This window comes from Erigeron canadensis, chromosome 8 (genome assembly GCF_010389155.1).
Source record: "Erigeron canadensis isolate Cc75 chromosome 8, C_canadensis_v1, whole genome shotgun sequence".
NCBI classification, from domain to species: domain Eukaryota; kingdom Viridiplantae; phylum Streptophyta; class Magnoliopsida; order Asterales; family Asteraceae; genus Erigeron; species Erigeron canadensis.
In genome coordinates this window covers 42,254,089-42,272,373 of record NC_057768.1, presented here as the reverse complement: position 1 = coordinate 42,272,373, position 18,285 = coordinate 42,254,089, and the positions used below count along the sequence as shown (strand labels likewise).

At 34.2% G+C, this 18,285-nt stretch overlaps 1 protein-coding gene and 1 pseudogene across 1 annotated transcript; both read right to left on the bottom strand.

Annotated features, from left to right (window-relative positions):
• Nucleotides 1-3,641: 3,641 nt before the first annotated feature.
• On the bottom strand, nt 3,642-11,824 carry LOC122611314 (vacuolar sorting protein 18). The gene is made up of 24 exons (XM_043784323.1): nt 11,622-11,824; nt 10,803-10,998; nt 10,348-10,557; nt 10,118-10,257; nt 9,918-10,013; nt 9,169-9,236; nt 8,961-9,062; nt 8,709-8,853; nt 8,469-8,612; nt 8,253-8,372; nt 8,020-8,076; nt 7,876-7,935; nt 7,420-7,527; nt 7,076-7,215; nt 6,911-6,989; nt 6,622-6,684; nt 6,002-6,132; nt 5,735-5,840; nt 5,346-5,534; nt 5,017-5,244; nt 4,772-4,927; nt 4,530-4,691; nt 4,355-4,465; nt 3,642-4,258 (listed from the first exon to the last, which is right to left on the bottom strand). Exons 2-24 carry the CDS (start codon nt 10,963-10,965, stop codon nt 4,085-4,087), a joined length of 2,952 nt encoding a protein of 983 aa, XP_043640258.1. The 5' UTR covers nt 10,966-10,998; nt 11,622-11,824; the 3' UTR covers nt 3,642-4,084.
• A 1,985-nt stretch (nt 11,825-13,809) lies between these two features.
• On the bottom strand, nt 13,810-17,067 carry LOC122579969 (annotated as a pseudogene).
• Between the last annotated feature and the right edge of the window lie 1,218 nt (nt 17,068-18,285).

Sequence of the window (18,285 nt, the reverse complement as noted above, 5' to 3'; positions counted from 1 at the left end):
ATTCCCCATTTTTCTAAGATGATGCCTATACATGAAAAAAAAAAATTAAACGTCCAATTGGCCGTATAATCATCAATACAATTGCTATGATTTTTTTAACGCCCAATACAATAGTTATTACTCATACAAAAGATGACTTTGTTACAAAACTTTTTTATGTCACTTCATTATTTTTACGTGTATTGATATTTTTGTATCCTTCATTTAAATCATCAGTTTCTATAATAATACTTAGCATATATCATCGAATCAATGTATGTATTTTTGATGATTTTTAAGGATAGAGATCCTCTAAGGTTAACTTAACTTTATAAGTAAAATTAAGAGAATTTTGACCTTTAGATTAAAAATCAATGGTTAAGATTCAAAAATGATTTTTTAATCTTAAACATTGATTTTAATCTAGTAATTAAAATTCTTCAACTTTACCTATAAAATTCATCTTAATCCGATTTTTAAACCGTCAGTAACAAAATTTATTCATTTTAATATTAATTATACAGTAACTCCAATAATGTTTTCACCCTAGTATGTAGACTTGGCCCAATGACCCACATAGCTCCAAAAAAAATCCCAACACCAAACTATTTAATGGAAGGTGCTAGAAGACGACAAAAAGTTATAAAAATATACAGTTTACCAAACGATATTTTCATGAGATGATGAATATATAGTCCGTCGTAACCGGTTCATCCGGTTTCCAGTTACACAACACCACACCCCCTTCTATAAATACCCGTCTATCCATCCTTCACTCCATCTACAAAAATACACAAACTAATTAGCATCTTTAATTAATAATTTTTCAATATATAAAATATGAGTTATTTGAACCGTGTATGGATGACTGCCGGAGTCGCCGTCGTGAACGGCCACACCGATCAAGGCCATAAACTAAAGTCTGGCATCAAATCTTTTCAACATGGCAAAAAAGCTTTCACTTCCTCTGTTTCCGGCACCGACTCATCTGATCTACGGCAGTTTTCCGGCGTCGGAAATTCTGAAAAGCAGTCTGATGATTCTCTCAGGCAAGTCATGTACTTGAGCTGCTGGGGTCCGAGTTAACTGAGGAATGATCGGAGATGATCGACCGTGATCGGAGTTTTCTCGGCTTATTTTGAGGAATCAATGATGTGAGTTGACTCAGAGTCTGGGTGGGGTGTAAATGAAAATGAAGGTGTTTTTGAAGGGGTGAAAGTGACGTTTGGTTGAAATATTAGGGGGTATATTTGTAGCATATGTATAAGTTTTGGAATAACAATGTAAATATTTTTCCAAGACAATGAAATGGTGCATCTTTATTTACATTTTATTTTTGTTTGTGTTAATGTTAATTATATTGATTGATTGTTAATCACATACGATTAGATAAATTATACTCGTAATATCCAAGTTGAATATCTTTATCTATATTTTTTTCAAAAAAAAAAGAAAAAGAAAAATCATCTATCACATATACGTAATTGAGTACACTCGCTCTACTAATGAATAAAAAGTTCCTCAACTGTTGTGTGTTATTAGGAAACATAAATAAATTGTGGATAAAGTATTATTATCAGATATCATTAAAATGATTTATATGGATAAGTTTCAATTTCTAAATCAGAACTCAAAAAAGAGGAAAAATAAAAGTAAGATGTTTTGGTTTTCTAAGTTAATAAGTTATCAAATATATTTAGGTGTTAGAATATGACTTATAAAGAGGTGACATGAAAAAGTGATGTTGATTCACACTTGAAAGAGAAAAAAAGTTATGCAAGTGGATGGATCGGATGATCATGAAGTAGAATATTAAAATCCCATCTGTTCATTTATATATTCGTAAAAAGTGTCGCATTCTTATCCTCTCTGTCTTCCATTATTTATTTTTCTCAATAGCATTATTCGAAAATGAATAATTTTGATATGCTAAGTTAATGGCAATATATATTTTTTCGTTAAAGACGATATGTCAAAATGTTAAAATTTGACATGGTAATAATCAATCACACCATGTCACATCATCACTTATCAAAAGATACAAAATAACGATCGATGTTACCAGATTTTGACAAAAGATGCCAATCCATAAAAGTAAATTTGAGTACAAGTGTAAAAGTCAACATTGCCCAAAAACTAGGGAAACTCGGCCTTCGCCTCAATGCTTAACAGGGCAACCACCAGCATCCTGAGCATATATATATGGATCTATCTTTGTCCTAATTCGTAACTCCGTTCCAGTCTAGCATTGTCATGCTCCTTATGTTGGATTCATATATATTTATATAACAAAAACAATGACAAGAACAAAATTCCCAATCCATAAACTCAAAAATCAAGCATGCATGAATAAGAACTAGCTAAACTCATATAAGCGGCTAATCTTAAACGCTTCCCTTAGAGAAGGAAAATCTCAACCAATATATGACCTCTCAGGATACATTGACTGCATCAGAATAGAAAATTTGCAGGTTTTGGATTGTCTATGAAAAGGTGTCCAGAGTTTGTAACTTGAATTTAAGCTTCATATTTTACACTTCTCATATCGTATAAATAGATTTCAAAGTTTTGTAACTTGCCTATTTTAAGAGCTTTTAGTTTAAAATAAAAAGCTAAAGTTTTTGAAAAGCTTGTACCAAACATAGTTGTATTTTTCTTTACACAAGTTCTCATGAAACTAGCCTGAATAAACATACAGTATTAAGTACTTCCTAGTTAACTCAAGTGGTTGAGTACCTGCTTTACAAGCAGGAGGTCTTGGGTTCAAGACTTGGAAAGTACATAGGAAGTCTTTCTATGAAGGCTTGACTTGGGTATACCCAGGTTCAAGTCTGAGAGGCTAGGGTTTACCCTATTGATCGTCGTGCCTTCGGGCGGATTAGTAGGGGGTTTTCCTCCCATTGGGTATTTGAAATAGGCATTTCTACTTCGAGGGAGCTCTCTAAACGCGAACCCGGTTAAAACAATGTATGTTAGACCTCCCATTATCGAATCACGACACGAAGCTCTTAAACGAAATTCACCTTTCAAAAAAAATAAATAAACATACAGTATTAGAATGACCAGAAATACAGTAAACTGATTATTCTTAAAAACAGGAAATGAAAACCTTCATGCGTTTAGATGTTCATAAGAGATTGACAATCGAAATCTCACTTGAGGACACGTATAAAACTTATCCTGAAAACTGTGAGTCATCGAGTGACAACAAAGTTTTCTTAACACAATTTGGCCCCACAGTCCTGCATTCCCATATCATGGGTCCTTTTTGGTGGGACCCTGTCGTATTAAATAGAGAATTGTGAAATGGAAATACAAGCCGACAATAGTTTTCAAGTTTCTTGACTGTATTAATGAAAGAACTATATCGTGTGCATAATACGTGTAAATGGGTATGCTCAGGCTGCACATACAAGGTGACAATAGCTATCAATTTAGATTCTTGACATACAATACAACAAAAAAAAAGAAGGTAAAAGAGGACACCCTGTCCGGGAACCACATTGGATCTCCATTATTCCATCCCGTAAAGATTATGATGCCGGTAAAATACCTTCACTTATATGTAAACCCAGGCCACATTGATAACGGGTACCACTCCATCTAACGATGGATTGGTAACATACAATACAGTATTACAGAAAAATGCTTAGATTTTGATATGCATGAGAATTGATAAATTTATTGTTCACTGTGAGAAAAGTTGCTTTAAGTTGTAAACTTGCATTTAGCCAATATATTTGAACTATAAAACAATGCAGCAATACATTTTCGTCTTCAACTTTACTACAACTCATCCTGAATGTTTAGTTGGGCCACTAAGGAAGACTTAAGACATAGGTCAAAGGTTCAAATCCATTCCAAACTCCAATATGATAGTACCCAACAAGTATTCATTGTCCGATGGCGATGCTGGTCCTTGGGGAAGGTCGGTTGGGTCTGACGTAGCACAAAGTCAAGGTTTCTCTGCCTATCTAAGCCTTTTGCTAGTATGTACTCATTGGCAACACCCGCATGCTACATATCGACAAATGATAAAAAGACTCGAATCCAGCTCACTTTTGTTTTCAATCACTATATGCAAATTGTTGAAACAATCCTTCTCCTAGACAACAAATGAAATGCCTTTCTCACTTCCAACATTCTTTGACATGATCTCCCATGAAGATACTAGATATGATTCCTCGGGCAAAACAAATGGCCTTGATATCTCACTTATCATCAGATCCCCACAAAATGGACATTCACTCGCTATGGCATCATCTAACTGTGACCGAATCTGTTTACCATATCATATTACGTAAACACCTCAGAAACAGAAAAGGTGTTTAATATAGAAATGTCTGTATGCAACTATGCATCATGCAAGACATACCTTGTCAACTGGAGCCACACTTCCGATTGAGTCGTCGCCACCATTTACACTCTCCTTTGGTTCAACACTCATTAAAGTGAGTTGTTTCTGAAGATCCAGTATATACTCCGCCTGAAAATGGATCTGAAAGTTATCACACATTTCAAAAGATATGTAATCTGTAATAAGCACTTACTTGATTTTGGTCAGTGCATTTAGTAACATGTGCAACAAGACATTGTGCATGAAACGCATGCCCGCATGGGAACACGTAGAAAGGGGCCATTGGCCCTATTGTTGTATAACCCCTTGCCCTTTGATAATCTGCACCAGCAGCCAAAATTACCCGCCTGCAAACCTGATAAGTTGAAACATGAATATTATAGAAACATAGTAAAAAGAAACGAACACTAATTAACTGCTTAAAAAAATGGTTACCCCGCATTCCTCATCACGATCAACGACTGTATATCTCTGAGCAAGAGCGCTAATATCATTTCTTATATTATCAGCACCATGTGTTGCATCATTCATCTCCTCTTTCAATTTTTCAATCTGCTGGTTGTAATCCTCTAAAGATGAACATATTGCTTCCTACAGGAAATATAGAAAACAATTAAATAACCTGCTGTTGTAATTCAATCAATTTAGCTGATTATCAATCTTAAAGTTGTCATGATTACCTTGAAGTCATCAATTAGTGCAAAGTCTGGAAAGAAAGGTAAGATATCTTCAATCTTTAACAGACCATCAGTTTCCTTGAGAAATGCAATTGCCTTCCTAATGTTCTCTCTTTTCGTACCCTTTTCCTGCTCAACAACGTGTTTGGCGACCATAAGCCATAGCTTCTTCCTCAAGTCTTCATCATCCTCCACTTTGTCTGCTTCAGCCATTGCAAGCTCAGGATCAACCTTAAACATCAAAGGTCCAAGATCAGAAGATGGTACACAAGATAACATATACTTGAGCATACGTGCCTTACTAATACTAGTAATATTACTTTAATTATTACCTGAAGAGCAAGTGCAACAGCTTCTTCATGCATAAACATCATGCTGTAGATATGAACACATGCACGCATGCGCTTTTCCTTGAGACAAAGACGCAAGGCGTACTTGGGATCATAAAAGAAATCAGGGCCACTAGAACGTCCTTTCCCGAACTTGCATTGTAGAAACCGCAAAAGGGCACTATCGTCTTCCTGAGATTATCACAAAATAAATGCTATAAATATTTTACTTTTATTCTGATATTTGAACTCTTTACAGGTGTGGTATGTCATAAAGAAACTCAGACAATCTGTTATTATGGGGTATGGAACAATTTGACAAACTTTCATTGGTGTTTTTTTAGTATATATGGTACCATGATACTATAAATTCGGTACTATAACCTACATACCTTCTTTGCATACAGAGAGAGCAAGAGGTTATGAACACCTGGATCTTCATTCTGGAGCCGATGAACACAAAATTCTAAATACTTGATCACTTCATGGGTTTCATTCCTGCATATGAGATTTGGTTGGTAGAAACATTAATATGCAGAATAATATATTCATTGTCTTTTTTATCTGCACTGCCAGTAACCTAAAAGGCTAAAAGATATACTGTGTATGGTAGTGCACCATATTCCAAGTCCCATCAGTTATAAAACAGTGAAACTTACTTTGCATGGGGCTCACTAGAATACGACATCATTGCAGGAATCAGCTTTCTTGGATTCAAATCTTTCCTGGTCATCCATGACTCGACAGTTTCATATGCATCAAGCATGATGAGATCTGGAGCAAACTTATACTGCACCGGATGAAAAACACATTAAACTTAATAAATCGAACAATTGCAGTTGTTACATAAACACTGCGTGAATCACAGGAAAAGAAATGTCAATCACAGGAGAAGAAAGAATGTTGATTGTGTATCATGGCGTTTATGTGATGTTGATAGAAATAGTGATGCTTTTGAAATTTATTAGAGTCCAGCTTTATAACAGCTTCAAGGATAACTAGCACTCCTGCTATGCCATAATTGTCGTCCACCTAACTATTTTATACATAAATTGTCGATTTCCAACTACAAACAGGTATACTTGTTTAAATTCCCAATATTACCGCTAAAATCAAAAATCAAACAGCTCAATAATATATGGTAAATGCGTAAAACTGTCTCCTATTTGATAAAAGCTGCCGCTATAATATTCATCCTAAACTACATGGTTTTATCTTAGTGGATAACTATTTTGTGACGGGAGGAGTAAATTGATTGCCTGAGATCATCAGCATGTACCTGTAAATCAACAGAAACACTGGGCTTTTGAAGTACGTTCAAGGCTCTCTTTGCTTCTCCTTGCTAAAGGTAAAACAAAATGGGCAGATTAATTGATTCCAATATAAAAATAGACACATACATTAAATTAAGCAGAAATATGAAAAGCTTGCTAAAGGTTAAACAAACATGTTTAATTCTAATCTCATAACTTTTTAAACTTAGAAAAGCTTGCAAGTAAATATGAAACCATAGTATACAATAAAAGCAATCTGATAGAGCTTTTTAATTTTCGAAGTTTGTGAACAACCTGAATGTAGTGATGGACCACAATTTCGTGTTGTTCCTTTAGACTAGCAAAATATACTAATTCATCAACTCTACCATAGCTGCAAAAAATAACAATTCACGTATAGCTGTCAAATATACCAACTCATTGTTTCTTCCATCTACAAAGTAACTAAATGACATGAACCTTTCAAGTAGCTTCATAGTAGTTGCCTCATCCAGCACATCTTTACTGTCACTAAGAAAAGCACGAAATTCCATAATGATAGACTGGTATTCTGAATTACGGTTCTCTGGTGAGTCATCCTCCAGCAGTAATCTATTGATCTAAGCATTAAATACAGCACATCTCGATTAACTTAAGTATAGAATATACTTTAAATTGAAATTATAAAAGAAGTGTGAGAAATGAATACAAGTAAAAATATATCCAAATGAATACAAGCAATGAGAAGATGCACTAAAAGATGTGAAACTTAGGATACCCTGAATAAAAATAAATCCAAATAAAATAGGAATATAAAAGAAAACCTTGTCAAGATACAATTCGGTGGCCCATGTAGATATCATCATTATTTGACACTTGTCATCTTTCACGAGATTATCAAGCTTCCGTAGCAAAAACGTCCTTAAGGCATCCTGCAAGAAACATAACAAGTTGAAAAGAAACTCTTATCTAGGAAACCAAGTAACCAAAAGCTCTATTGTTTATCTACATTGTACGTCAGTACGTCTTGTGGTTATTGGTGACTAATGATAATACAAATCTCAATGAGACATGCCAGGGTGTTGACCATGTCAACTAGTGTCAAATCAGGATTATTACTGACAATTTTAAATGCAACGTAGTTTTCAGAGTACGCATAGCATTAAATTTTATTTGAAGTTTTGAACTAATTCCTAGATATTCACATTTGACCAGATAAATAACAAGTGCACCAGATTCAATTATATGAAGACTTAAAAATGATACAGAGCTACATTTACCTGTTCTCCTATGCTTATAAACTTCAGTGTGATCTCTTCAAATGACAATGCATAATTGATCTGCCAATGTAATTATTTAAGTCAGAAAGATTGGCAGGTAGGTGAAAATAGATACGGAAAAAAAAGAGAGAACATATGACACACTTTAGCAAAAAATGATGCGGCTCTGAAGAAGTCTCTAGCAGAAAAAGCAGCTTCAGCCTACAACACAAATCTCTTTAGCTAATTATATTGTAAATCAATTTGAATTATATTTATAAAGATTTTAGTAACTTGAATTGCCTCCGGAGTTAAAAAAAAAAAACAAACAGGTAGTCAGATATAATATTGACAAGAATTTAACAAAATCCATATTAATAGAAAACACATGTCTGCACCTGTTCTAAGTATACTTGGTCTCTCTGAAATGAATCAGAACAATTTACCAAAGCAGCGGCGTATTCCTTTAGGTCCAGGTACACTTTCCACATATCTCGGCCTTCATCAGTGACAGAAACCTATTTTCACTCCCAGAAGTACAATATTCATACACAAAGGAAGGAGAAGAATAGGGAAGCCGTGAATGATAATAAGTAATAGAACTCAATGTGAACCTGAAAGATTGAGTTTTCATCATATGCATAGAACAGCCCAGCAGATGCATCAATGGATAGGCCAATGATTCCTTTTGATGCCGACTCTGATGTTTGATCAAACTGAAGTTCTTCTACAATTTGTTCACTAATTCTGTTTACAACCTAAGAGATACAACATGTAGAAATTCAAATGTTATGGGGATGAGAAAATATACAATGAAAAAGGCTCAATGTCAGACGCAAGTGATACACGTGTACCTTCACCCTGTTCCCAATTAGAAGCAAAAAGTGAAATTCTGAGAGTGCAATAGAACTTGGTTTAACTACTTCGCCACCATCACTTAACTTCGAATAGTCTAAAAGAGCCTTGTTCTCCACAAAATTCTCATCTCCATTTGGTGACCTTCTCATAATTTAGACAAGATAATTTCATTAGTAATTTCACGACAATCACAACGAATGACAGTATATTGGATGTCCAGTCTATCAATAAATAATTAAATTATCCACCTGTTTTGTGCACCAAAATTCAGGCCGCCGTGATAGATACCAGCTCCAGAAAGCCAAGCGAAATGCACTGCTCTTCTTTGTTTAATGAAGAAGTGCAGCTCACTGCATGGGAGCATTTGAAACAATAATAGAAAAAAGAGAGAGTGAGATACTCAACTACATACTAACTTCACATTATTATAGCATGACCATACAGGAATGCACTTGCCTATTTGGTATTTCTCCAGGAAGCTCCATAAAATGCACAGCACGCTCTACATAACTGGCAAAGATAGTCTAAGTTGAAAACAAAAAGGTTTAAATAACAAAATCATCGATGTGGGTGAAGAGAACATATCATGTTACCTAATGAGCTATATACTATCAGTAGTAGTTTCCTAATAGGGCCAATTGTATAATATAGCAACGCATTTACATGAATGCTTTATATCCGTCGTAGTATCTTGTTCCGTTCCAATTTGGTCATTGAATGTAGATTTTGTGTTCCATCTTGCTCATCCAATGACCTAGTGAGACGTGGACAATCTGACGTGGTGCTTACATTCACCAAAATAGACCACAAAATGACAAAATATGACTTTGAGAACTAAAATGGAACACCGCAACTAATTATAATGACCAAAAATGGAACACAAGATCTACTTCAATGACCAACATGAAACATAGAACCTACTTAACTGACCCAATCGGAATGAAAAACCTTTACCTGTTTGATTGATTTCCAGGTGATTGGATGACCAAAAATAACTAGATCGGAACACAACAAGGTATAAAGACCCATATATAAGGCATTCATTCAAGTACATTGCTCAATGCAATTTGGACTTTCTAATTATATGATTCAAATTCGTCTGACAGTATGATGTTAGTTAAACATCCACATTGTGTTTAAGAAAATCAATGATTTACATGCAATTAAAATTTGCTTTAATAATCAAAAACCAAGCAGTGACTTACCTCAAGAGATCCAATGCCAGTAAACGAATAAAGCCTAGTTGGAGTTACTGCCATCACGTAGTATCTAGTTCCAATGTTCAAGGTAGCTGTTTCCATCTGTACAACAGACACGAATTCTGAGAGCAAGCCACATGTTTCATTCTCTTTTCATGGAAAAGATTAAAAACAGATTGTATTAACGAAATCGAAAAGAAAGACACCTGTAACCCCTTGAAAGCTTCTGGTAATTCAGATAGCTCAAATAAAAACTTTACGTATTTCTCCCTCTTATCTTTCTCATCAACAAAAAGTTCATACAGTTGGCCATTTTCTGTACCAAGAATAACTTCTCGTGTAGAAGCTGTTATCGAAAAACAGTTTATATGAGCAGGTACAATGAAGTTAGAACTTATCATGTAAAAAACAAATAATTAAAATACTAAGTAGCCACCTTCTGTTATCTGTTGTCTATTCCAGGCAACAGTATTGACCACACGGCCTCTCAGTGCGGACAGCACTCTGGGCTTTGACCATTTTGCATGCATATAATAAGTATCCGAAGCGCCATTGCCGACAACGGTGGCAATACAATGACTCCCACCAGGATCAACAAAAATGCTGTGGATGGATTGGTCTCCGCGACCAGAAGAGAGATCGACATCTATACATAATTAATGCCACATATCTTGATTAGTACTTTAACAAGGTAATAAAAAGAAAGTCAATCCAGTTTGATTTTAACATAATCAATTCTTAGATTACCAACGAGTGTTCTCTTGTATACTAAATAGCATGTTATCAAGATTGATAACTTCAAGCTCCCGTGATCAACAAATTTATGACTAAAGTAACATTATCAGGCAAAAAAAAAAAGGAAAAGAAAGGATGTGATCAAAAGGCGATTACCGTAAGAATCACCAACACCAAAGTCATGCCTGATTAGCCATCCAGTACTAGTTCCTAGAACAATGACATCGTTTCCAGATGCCATACAGGTAATAACTCCATGACCTTTTGCTGCATATCTCTCTAGAAGATCTACAGAAAATACTTGCCTTCTATATTCCATCTTCTCCGGTACTCAATTTCTAAAACCTTTACACTAAACGTAAAAAACACGGGATTTACTGTTTTAAATCATAATCAGGAACCTACTGATGTCGGATTATATAAACAATCACAACATCACACATAGACCATGCTAATCATATAACTAGCACAATTTCTTCTAACACATAATGAAAAATGCTTCTTTTGGTTCTAAATCATTTTGACTGTTATTGTACCAAGTACCGACATCGAGTATATTACCACGATTTTCTAGTGGCCTAGTGGAAAGTAAACTATTATGACAATTAATATAAAGACGATCACCAGTACCCATTGATTAAAAAAAAAACAATTTCTAGCTAAGTATGTTATGCAGTCTATGGCTTTCGTTTACACTGTATAGGAAACTGAATCTTTGATCATCTATATGAGCATTACCGACTTAAAGAAAACGGTGACCATGAATTATCACAAAATCAACAAGATAATTGAATAAAGCTCATTGGGGAATTTCATCAAACAGTTGGTGCTAATCAAGATATCATTACAAAAACCTTTATAATTCAAAATTTGGATAATATAAATAAAGTGAACATATTTCAGTACATGAATCACAACAATTAATATAATTAAAGTCTAATTGGCTAGAATCAATTAGTAGAAATAAAGGCTTACAAATTTATAATATTATTGAAAGGAAGAATAAAGATAGATCACGTGATTGATTGATCACCGGATTTATGCCCGATCTCCGGTCGCGGTCCGTCAAGGTGATTAAGCAACGAGTTCGTGAGATAAAGTAATCAAAGAGCGACCATAATTGTGCAGCTTACAACCCTTTACTTTTGTATAATTACAGAGAGGATAGAGTTTTTTTATTTTGCTTAATATTTAAATTAAATGTTTTTTTTAAGGCTTAGTAGTTAATTTTCTCATATGTAATTCAATATGCAGAGTTGGAATCATATATATACTTAAAATGAAATCCAAAACCATCTAAACCCTCCCAATAATCCACTTTACAAATACGAGCATACTACTCGCGTGTTATGTCAGCTAAAAGGTGAAGACAATATAAAAGGGAGGCGGTGGTGGAGATTGAGAGAGGCGATGGAGAGGGGGGGTAGGTGATAGAAAATCGATGAGAGCGTGTAATAATTAAAAAGAATAGGGGAAAATATGATATATTAAGGTTTTATGTTTAAGTATGATTATTATGGGAATACTGAATAAAATGCTTAATTTTTAAAAATAAAAAAGTCAATATCCTTTATAGAGGAGTATAGATATAGATATGAAATGAGATGGATTTTTTCAAAACTTAAGACTTTTACCAATAAGTCATCAACCCATTGACATTTAAATGGTTTTGAATACTACTATCAATGTCCCTCAAAGTAATAGCAAGATTAATGTTGTAAAAGCTGGTTTGAACCGACCAGTTTGATCGGGTCTTAACCACATGACCGGTCCAACTCACCTCGGTCTATGAGAGGTTTTAATTGTCTCTTTTATTTTTTCAAAGGCACTTAATCCAGAGCAACGAGACTGAAAATTTACGCCTTTTGGGAAATGGCTTTGGAAAAATCACGATGGTCATAGAAGAACACATTAATAAGATTTTTGCAATCGTTAATAGGTATAGTTGTTTTATCTTACACATTCTAGTAAACTACAGTATTATAGATTTAAAAAGGTTTTTGAGTGTTTGAAATCGATTCAATAATATAAATTAGGGTGAGGATTTAAAATATTAAAAGGTGATATTTGAATTTTGACTAATAGTTTTAATACCAAAATTGATTTTTTTTTTTAACTTGATTAGGAACTTGAGAGAATCTTAATTAGGGATGGGTATAAGACCAATCCTGTTTTGTACTGGTCCTGATAACGACAATAATGGTCCCGAAACTCACGCAAATATGATACCGGTAGCGGTTCCATGTAAGGCGGGATCGAGAATAATAACCTTTCTTAGATCCTTCCGGTTAATTTCTTTGTAGTTCAACTTTTTCACACACTTCACACATTGGTCAAAGATTCACCATGTCTACGAGCCAAATACTTCATGCCTTAATAACTCACGGTATCTATAAAAAAAAGTTGTGCTCGAAATTGACACACCAAACAAAACGGATGCTCTCCTTTTTCTTTTTCTTTTTTTTTCTTTTCTAGTCTTGATATATATAGTTTTATAAAGGGGCATATAATCTGTACTGCTATCCCTCACATTTAGGGGGATTTATTGTTTAATTGATCACATGAAAAAATGGAGAGGATGCCGTATCATTTCCCCTTTATATAATACGAATTAAAATAAACTAACTGTTAACCAATAAAACTTTAGTTTAGTTTGAAAAAAACTTTATTATTTAATTAAATGTTTTAATAATATGTAAATAACTGTAGTTCGATCCGTGCTCGAAGCTGTTACGTTTGTTATGTGTTTTTTGATGCATTTTTCTTTTGTAACCTTTCTGTAGGATTCCTTGATGAATGGATTTCAGTATTATAAAGTTTATAATACATGTATGGGCTATATCACTTTTCAACTCTGTGTCCTGCTAATTGAATGAACGAAACAGTGGAACAAAGTAGCCATCCTACGATGTTTTAATAATTGCAGTTGGCTAAATAATGGCCCCGTTATCGAAAAACAAAATACTTGATTTGAACGTTCAGTTGATGAAGTTCTTACTTTTAAGTCTTTTGATGCATACTAAAAATTGCTAGCATGTAACCTGCTCATAAACTACTAAATGCACCAACACCAAATAGTCTAGTTTACATAAGACTCACCAGAGCAATTTTCAATTTTCAAAATACAAGTAGTTTCTCTTACGGCAATCAATTTTTAGCCCTGCAGCAGAACTTATATGCTAACTCTTTGTTATATAAGTTAGAAAAGTAGAAGTTTGGAAAAGCATATAAGAGAGAACTATATGAACTTTAAGAATGCCAATATAGGAGTAAAATATAAGTATTGCAGCACACACAAGAAAGCAAAATCACAACAAAGTTCTCTTATCGTTTTGAACCAAGCCCATTGCTATCTCTCTTAGATTCTGCTCGAGTCTCTTCCAAAGATAAACCTCCTTCCCCAGTCACCTATCACCAAGAACCTTGTACGCCAACTCACTAGCTTGCTGCATTTTGTCCACAAATAGCATTTTTGTAAGTTGAGTAACATGGATCTTAACATCCATAATAAACTTATACATACTTGCAAAATTCATCATCTACTTAAAATAAATCTAATTCTGTGTTAAGACATAATATATCGTCAATAAAATTTCAGAGGGAGAACAAGTACCTTGCATACACAGAATACCAAAGCCACTGCGTACTGTGACCGATTGAAACCCAATCCCCAGGAAGTTGTGCTGCAGTTTGTTCACCTCCGAGTGGAGCAAATTGTCCAAGATGTTTGTACCTTTTCAATAATAAGTTAAAAATGATTAGGTACAATCATAAATCCTCTGTGTATCTGATTATCGTAAATAAGGGTAATTTGATAATATACCTGAAAGGTTTAAAACGGTGGCGACCTGAATCTCTGAATCTAAGTGGACCTTCAGGATTCTCGTCACACTCCTCCATCCGATTGAAGCATTTGGCTAGGTATTCACCTTGTTGAGCCGCAACCTAAGACATGAAGTAACAAATGTTGAAATCCAATTCTTGATTAAAACTCTCTTTAAAGAGGTTGAAAAGTGATTCTATTAAGATTAACTAACCTGTGCAGTTGGAGGAAGGCTCTTCATTTTAGTATCCACTTCAGAAAGTGCCGCTTTGAACTTCTCAATATCCATCTGAGTTTTTTGTTTTGCAGCATCTTCTTGATGGCTCTGTAGCAACTGGACAAAATTCTTAAGCTTTTTGCTCTTCAAGTGGAGCTCCACTTGAGGGTACCTCTCGATAATATCGTTGATTACTTCATTAAAATCTTCCACATTCAGCTTTCCATTCTTGTTCTTGTCTGCCTTGCTAAATATAGCTGAGATATCTTCCTGTAAAACCAATTTAGAATTTGCATCATAAAACTTCAAACCCATTTTAAAAACTTAAAAAAGACATACCATTACTCTACGTTGATTTATTGTGGCACAATCACCAAGAGCATACACATTTGGCACTCCTTCCACCCTAAGCCATTCGTCGGTTGCCATAACTCGCCTGTTTCCCTGTGATTAATGTTTTGATCAATGAAAATAATCGATAAATAAAAAAAATCGAAGTTATAGTAGACATGGTAAAACCATGAAACCTGGCCGATTTGCTTCATGAAATCCATAACAACCGGGCGGGTTCCAATTCCAGTTGACCAAACCACCATTCCATAAGGTAAATTCTTAGTTTCACCACTTGATCTTTCTTTAATTGAGATGGCCTTATCAGATACCTTGGTAACCATTGACCCGGTTTTGACCTGAATACCATCTCTTTGAAACTTTTCTTCAGCAAAATCAGTTATTCTTTTGTCAAACCTGTGAACCAAGACATTATTTAAAGTTAACATTATGTATTTTTGTAGCCAGAAATATAAACTCATATCCAACGAGTTTAGCATTATCCTTACATGTTCAATATATGATCACCTGCCTCAAGCAATGTTATCGTAATATATTTCTCGAGATTGGGGTATAGTTTTCTCAAATCTTCATGAAGAAAGTCATGAAGCTCAGCTGCAAATTCCACCCCAGTCGGCCCACCTCCAACCACCACGAAATGCAAAATTCTTCTCCTCTCCTCTTCACTTACACTTGGAAGACTTGCCCTTTCAAAACAGTCAATGATAGTCCGGCGGATTTTCAAAGCATCTTCAACTTCCTGCATAGCATATTTGTTAAAATACAAGAAGTTAAGTAGCAACATTATGCATGTGTAAAGCTAACATTTTAGTATTATTATTCACCTTCAAAAAATGAGCATTTTCAACGACACCGGGGGTGTTGAAAGTATTTGCCCGTGCTCCCATAGCAATCACAAGGTAATCATAATCCACGGTAAACTCTTCTTTTCCCCCAATATTTGTATTTTGGACGGATTTGCAGTGGACTGTCTGGTTCACTGTATCAATCTTGAAACATTCTGCTTCCTTGAAATTAACATCCAAGTTTTTCTACAATTACAAAAAACCAAAATTTTCTGACAGTCATTATAAACCCATCTATGATTGCATAAGTATCAAATTTATTAGGAAAGTTAAAGTTGGTACCTTCCTGACAATGTTGCGAATGGGCTCAACCACACTGCGAGCTTCCACAGTGCCAACTGTAACGCTTGGTAACAAAGGGGTGAATGCAAAATAGTTACTAGGAGATACGACATGAATATCTAATGAGGGGTCTTTCAGGTTTTTAAGGAAGCTTGTGCCTGCCCAACCGGTTCCTAGAACTACCACTTTCTTTTTCTTGATGACAGGTTGAGGGTGCTCGGCATATATACTTCCAAACGGCCTGGCATCAGAATAGGCCACCAGACCGCCTCCACTGGATATCACAAAATAGAGAGTGCATTAGTTTATTCAATCGTATAGTAAAACATATTCACATATTTTTTGGGCAAATTTAATTTGCGTGAAACAAGAGGAATTCCTAAATGTCCTTAAACTAGATTGAATAAATGAACGACTTTAATTAATAAAATAAAAGTACATTCATATATAGAGAGTTTTTCAATACATACAACAGTAGTTTCTATACAAGTAGTACAACAAATTAAATACACCGTATTATATTACATGTTTTGCTATTGTGTGTAATCAACTTCCAAATCACTTATTGTATGTAAATAAACTTTCTATTAGTCACTATTAACACTTATATGTCTATGATGATCGATATCCATCGTCAAACCAATCTTTTTGTTTGACATTACAAATCATATATATTGTCGGGTCATAAGGCACTTGCAACAGATTTCAAGTTTGGCTGTTTAAAAGTTGGATAAACACAGTATCAAAACGTAACAAGTTTCATACATTTAAACACGAAAACGATGAAAGTTGAAAAAAATTTAACCCGATGGTGCCAATGATGAGAACTTTAGAAAGTGAGGGACGATGATCACGAAAAGCATTTGAAGCTCTTTGGTAAAACGTGTAATAACTTCCTCTCATTCTTCTTTCGTTGTTTTGCTTTAATTTGTATTCAAATTATAATAAGAGGATGCATGCAAATTATATAATTATAAATAAATGTATGTATATAAATATGTAATCAAAGAATGTTAAAAAGGAAGGAGTGTGTATATATGGCAGTGGAGCAGTTTTCTGCCCTTTTTTAGAGACTGTCTGTATGGTGAAAAATAATTGCCAAAATTTAACAGAGTTTTTTTACTGTTTTACCCTTCCATGTAAGTAGGAATGTGGGACGTTCACATTATAACCATCCCCACAAAGTGGGGAATTGGTAATTTCTGTTTTAATAATGTTAAAAAATTGACGGACTATACATATATATATTAAGAAAGAAAAATAACGTAATTTTTTTGGAAAATATGATGAAAGTTTTTGCTATAATTAGTCGTTTTCATATCTTTTTCTAATTTATTTCAAATATTTGACTAAAATAAAATTGTCAACAAAGGTATAATAACATAATTTGATATTGAGCTAGGCATCTAAGAATTATATTCTTAAAATATATATTCACTTTTTCATATTTAGAAAACATGTACGGAGTGTAAAATAAATAAAAGTTATGATTAGCTTTCTACCTTCGATGTTCTACTTGCATGAGATATTTTTTGAATCTAGGTTGCTCCAAAAAAGCAAAATTATGTCGTTACATCCTGCTGGTACTAAAAAATAGTCTATGTACTACAGGTTACTACATACGGATATAAATAAACAGAACGTTAAGAATTGAAATGTATCACATATCAATTGATTTAGCTCTATCGTTTTTTGCAAGTTGCAAGTCTTAAACACCAGTAAAGAAATCGATGTTGCTAACTCGTCTCTAATCGGCTGTAACACCCTATTTTCTTCAAAATACAACCATGTTGTATTGTGGTGTCGTCGTTTTTAAAAGCGGGATCCTTATGATAACTGAACCCATGATATATTAACATTTTCATTACATTTGGGATAAGTATTACATAAAAAAAAAAAAAAAGAAGCAAACCAGGTTAATGTGTTGCAAACTTAATTATTTATACTAATAATTTACTATGTGACCAATATTTCCAACAGCTAAACTCCATGAGACGATCAAGAAAAGGGTATGGAAGTTCAAATTTGTATCATTGGCTCATCGCACATATTTTATCCATGATGAGTTGTACACCGCTAAGTTTTGACATTACACCAACAAATGTGATTTACGGTGTACAG

What these genes read in the sequence shown, in the direction of transcription:
- LOC122611314 (XM_043784323.1), bottom strand. Translation starts at nt 10,965, where the DNA reads ATGGAATATAGAAGGCAAGTATTTTCTGTAGATCTTCTAGAGAGATAT. An exon ending in TTATAAGCATAGGAGAACAG is followed by an intron (nt 7,528 to 7,875) that starts GTAAATGTAGCT and finishes TGTTTCTTGCAG; the next exon opens with GATGCCTTAAGGACGTTTTT. An exon ending in CACTAATTGATGACTTCAAG is followed by an intron (nt 4,928 to 5,016) that starts GTAATCATGACA and finishes TATTTCCTGTAG; the next exon opens with GAAGCAATATGTTCATCTTT.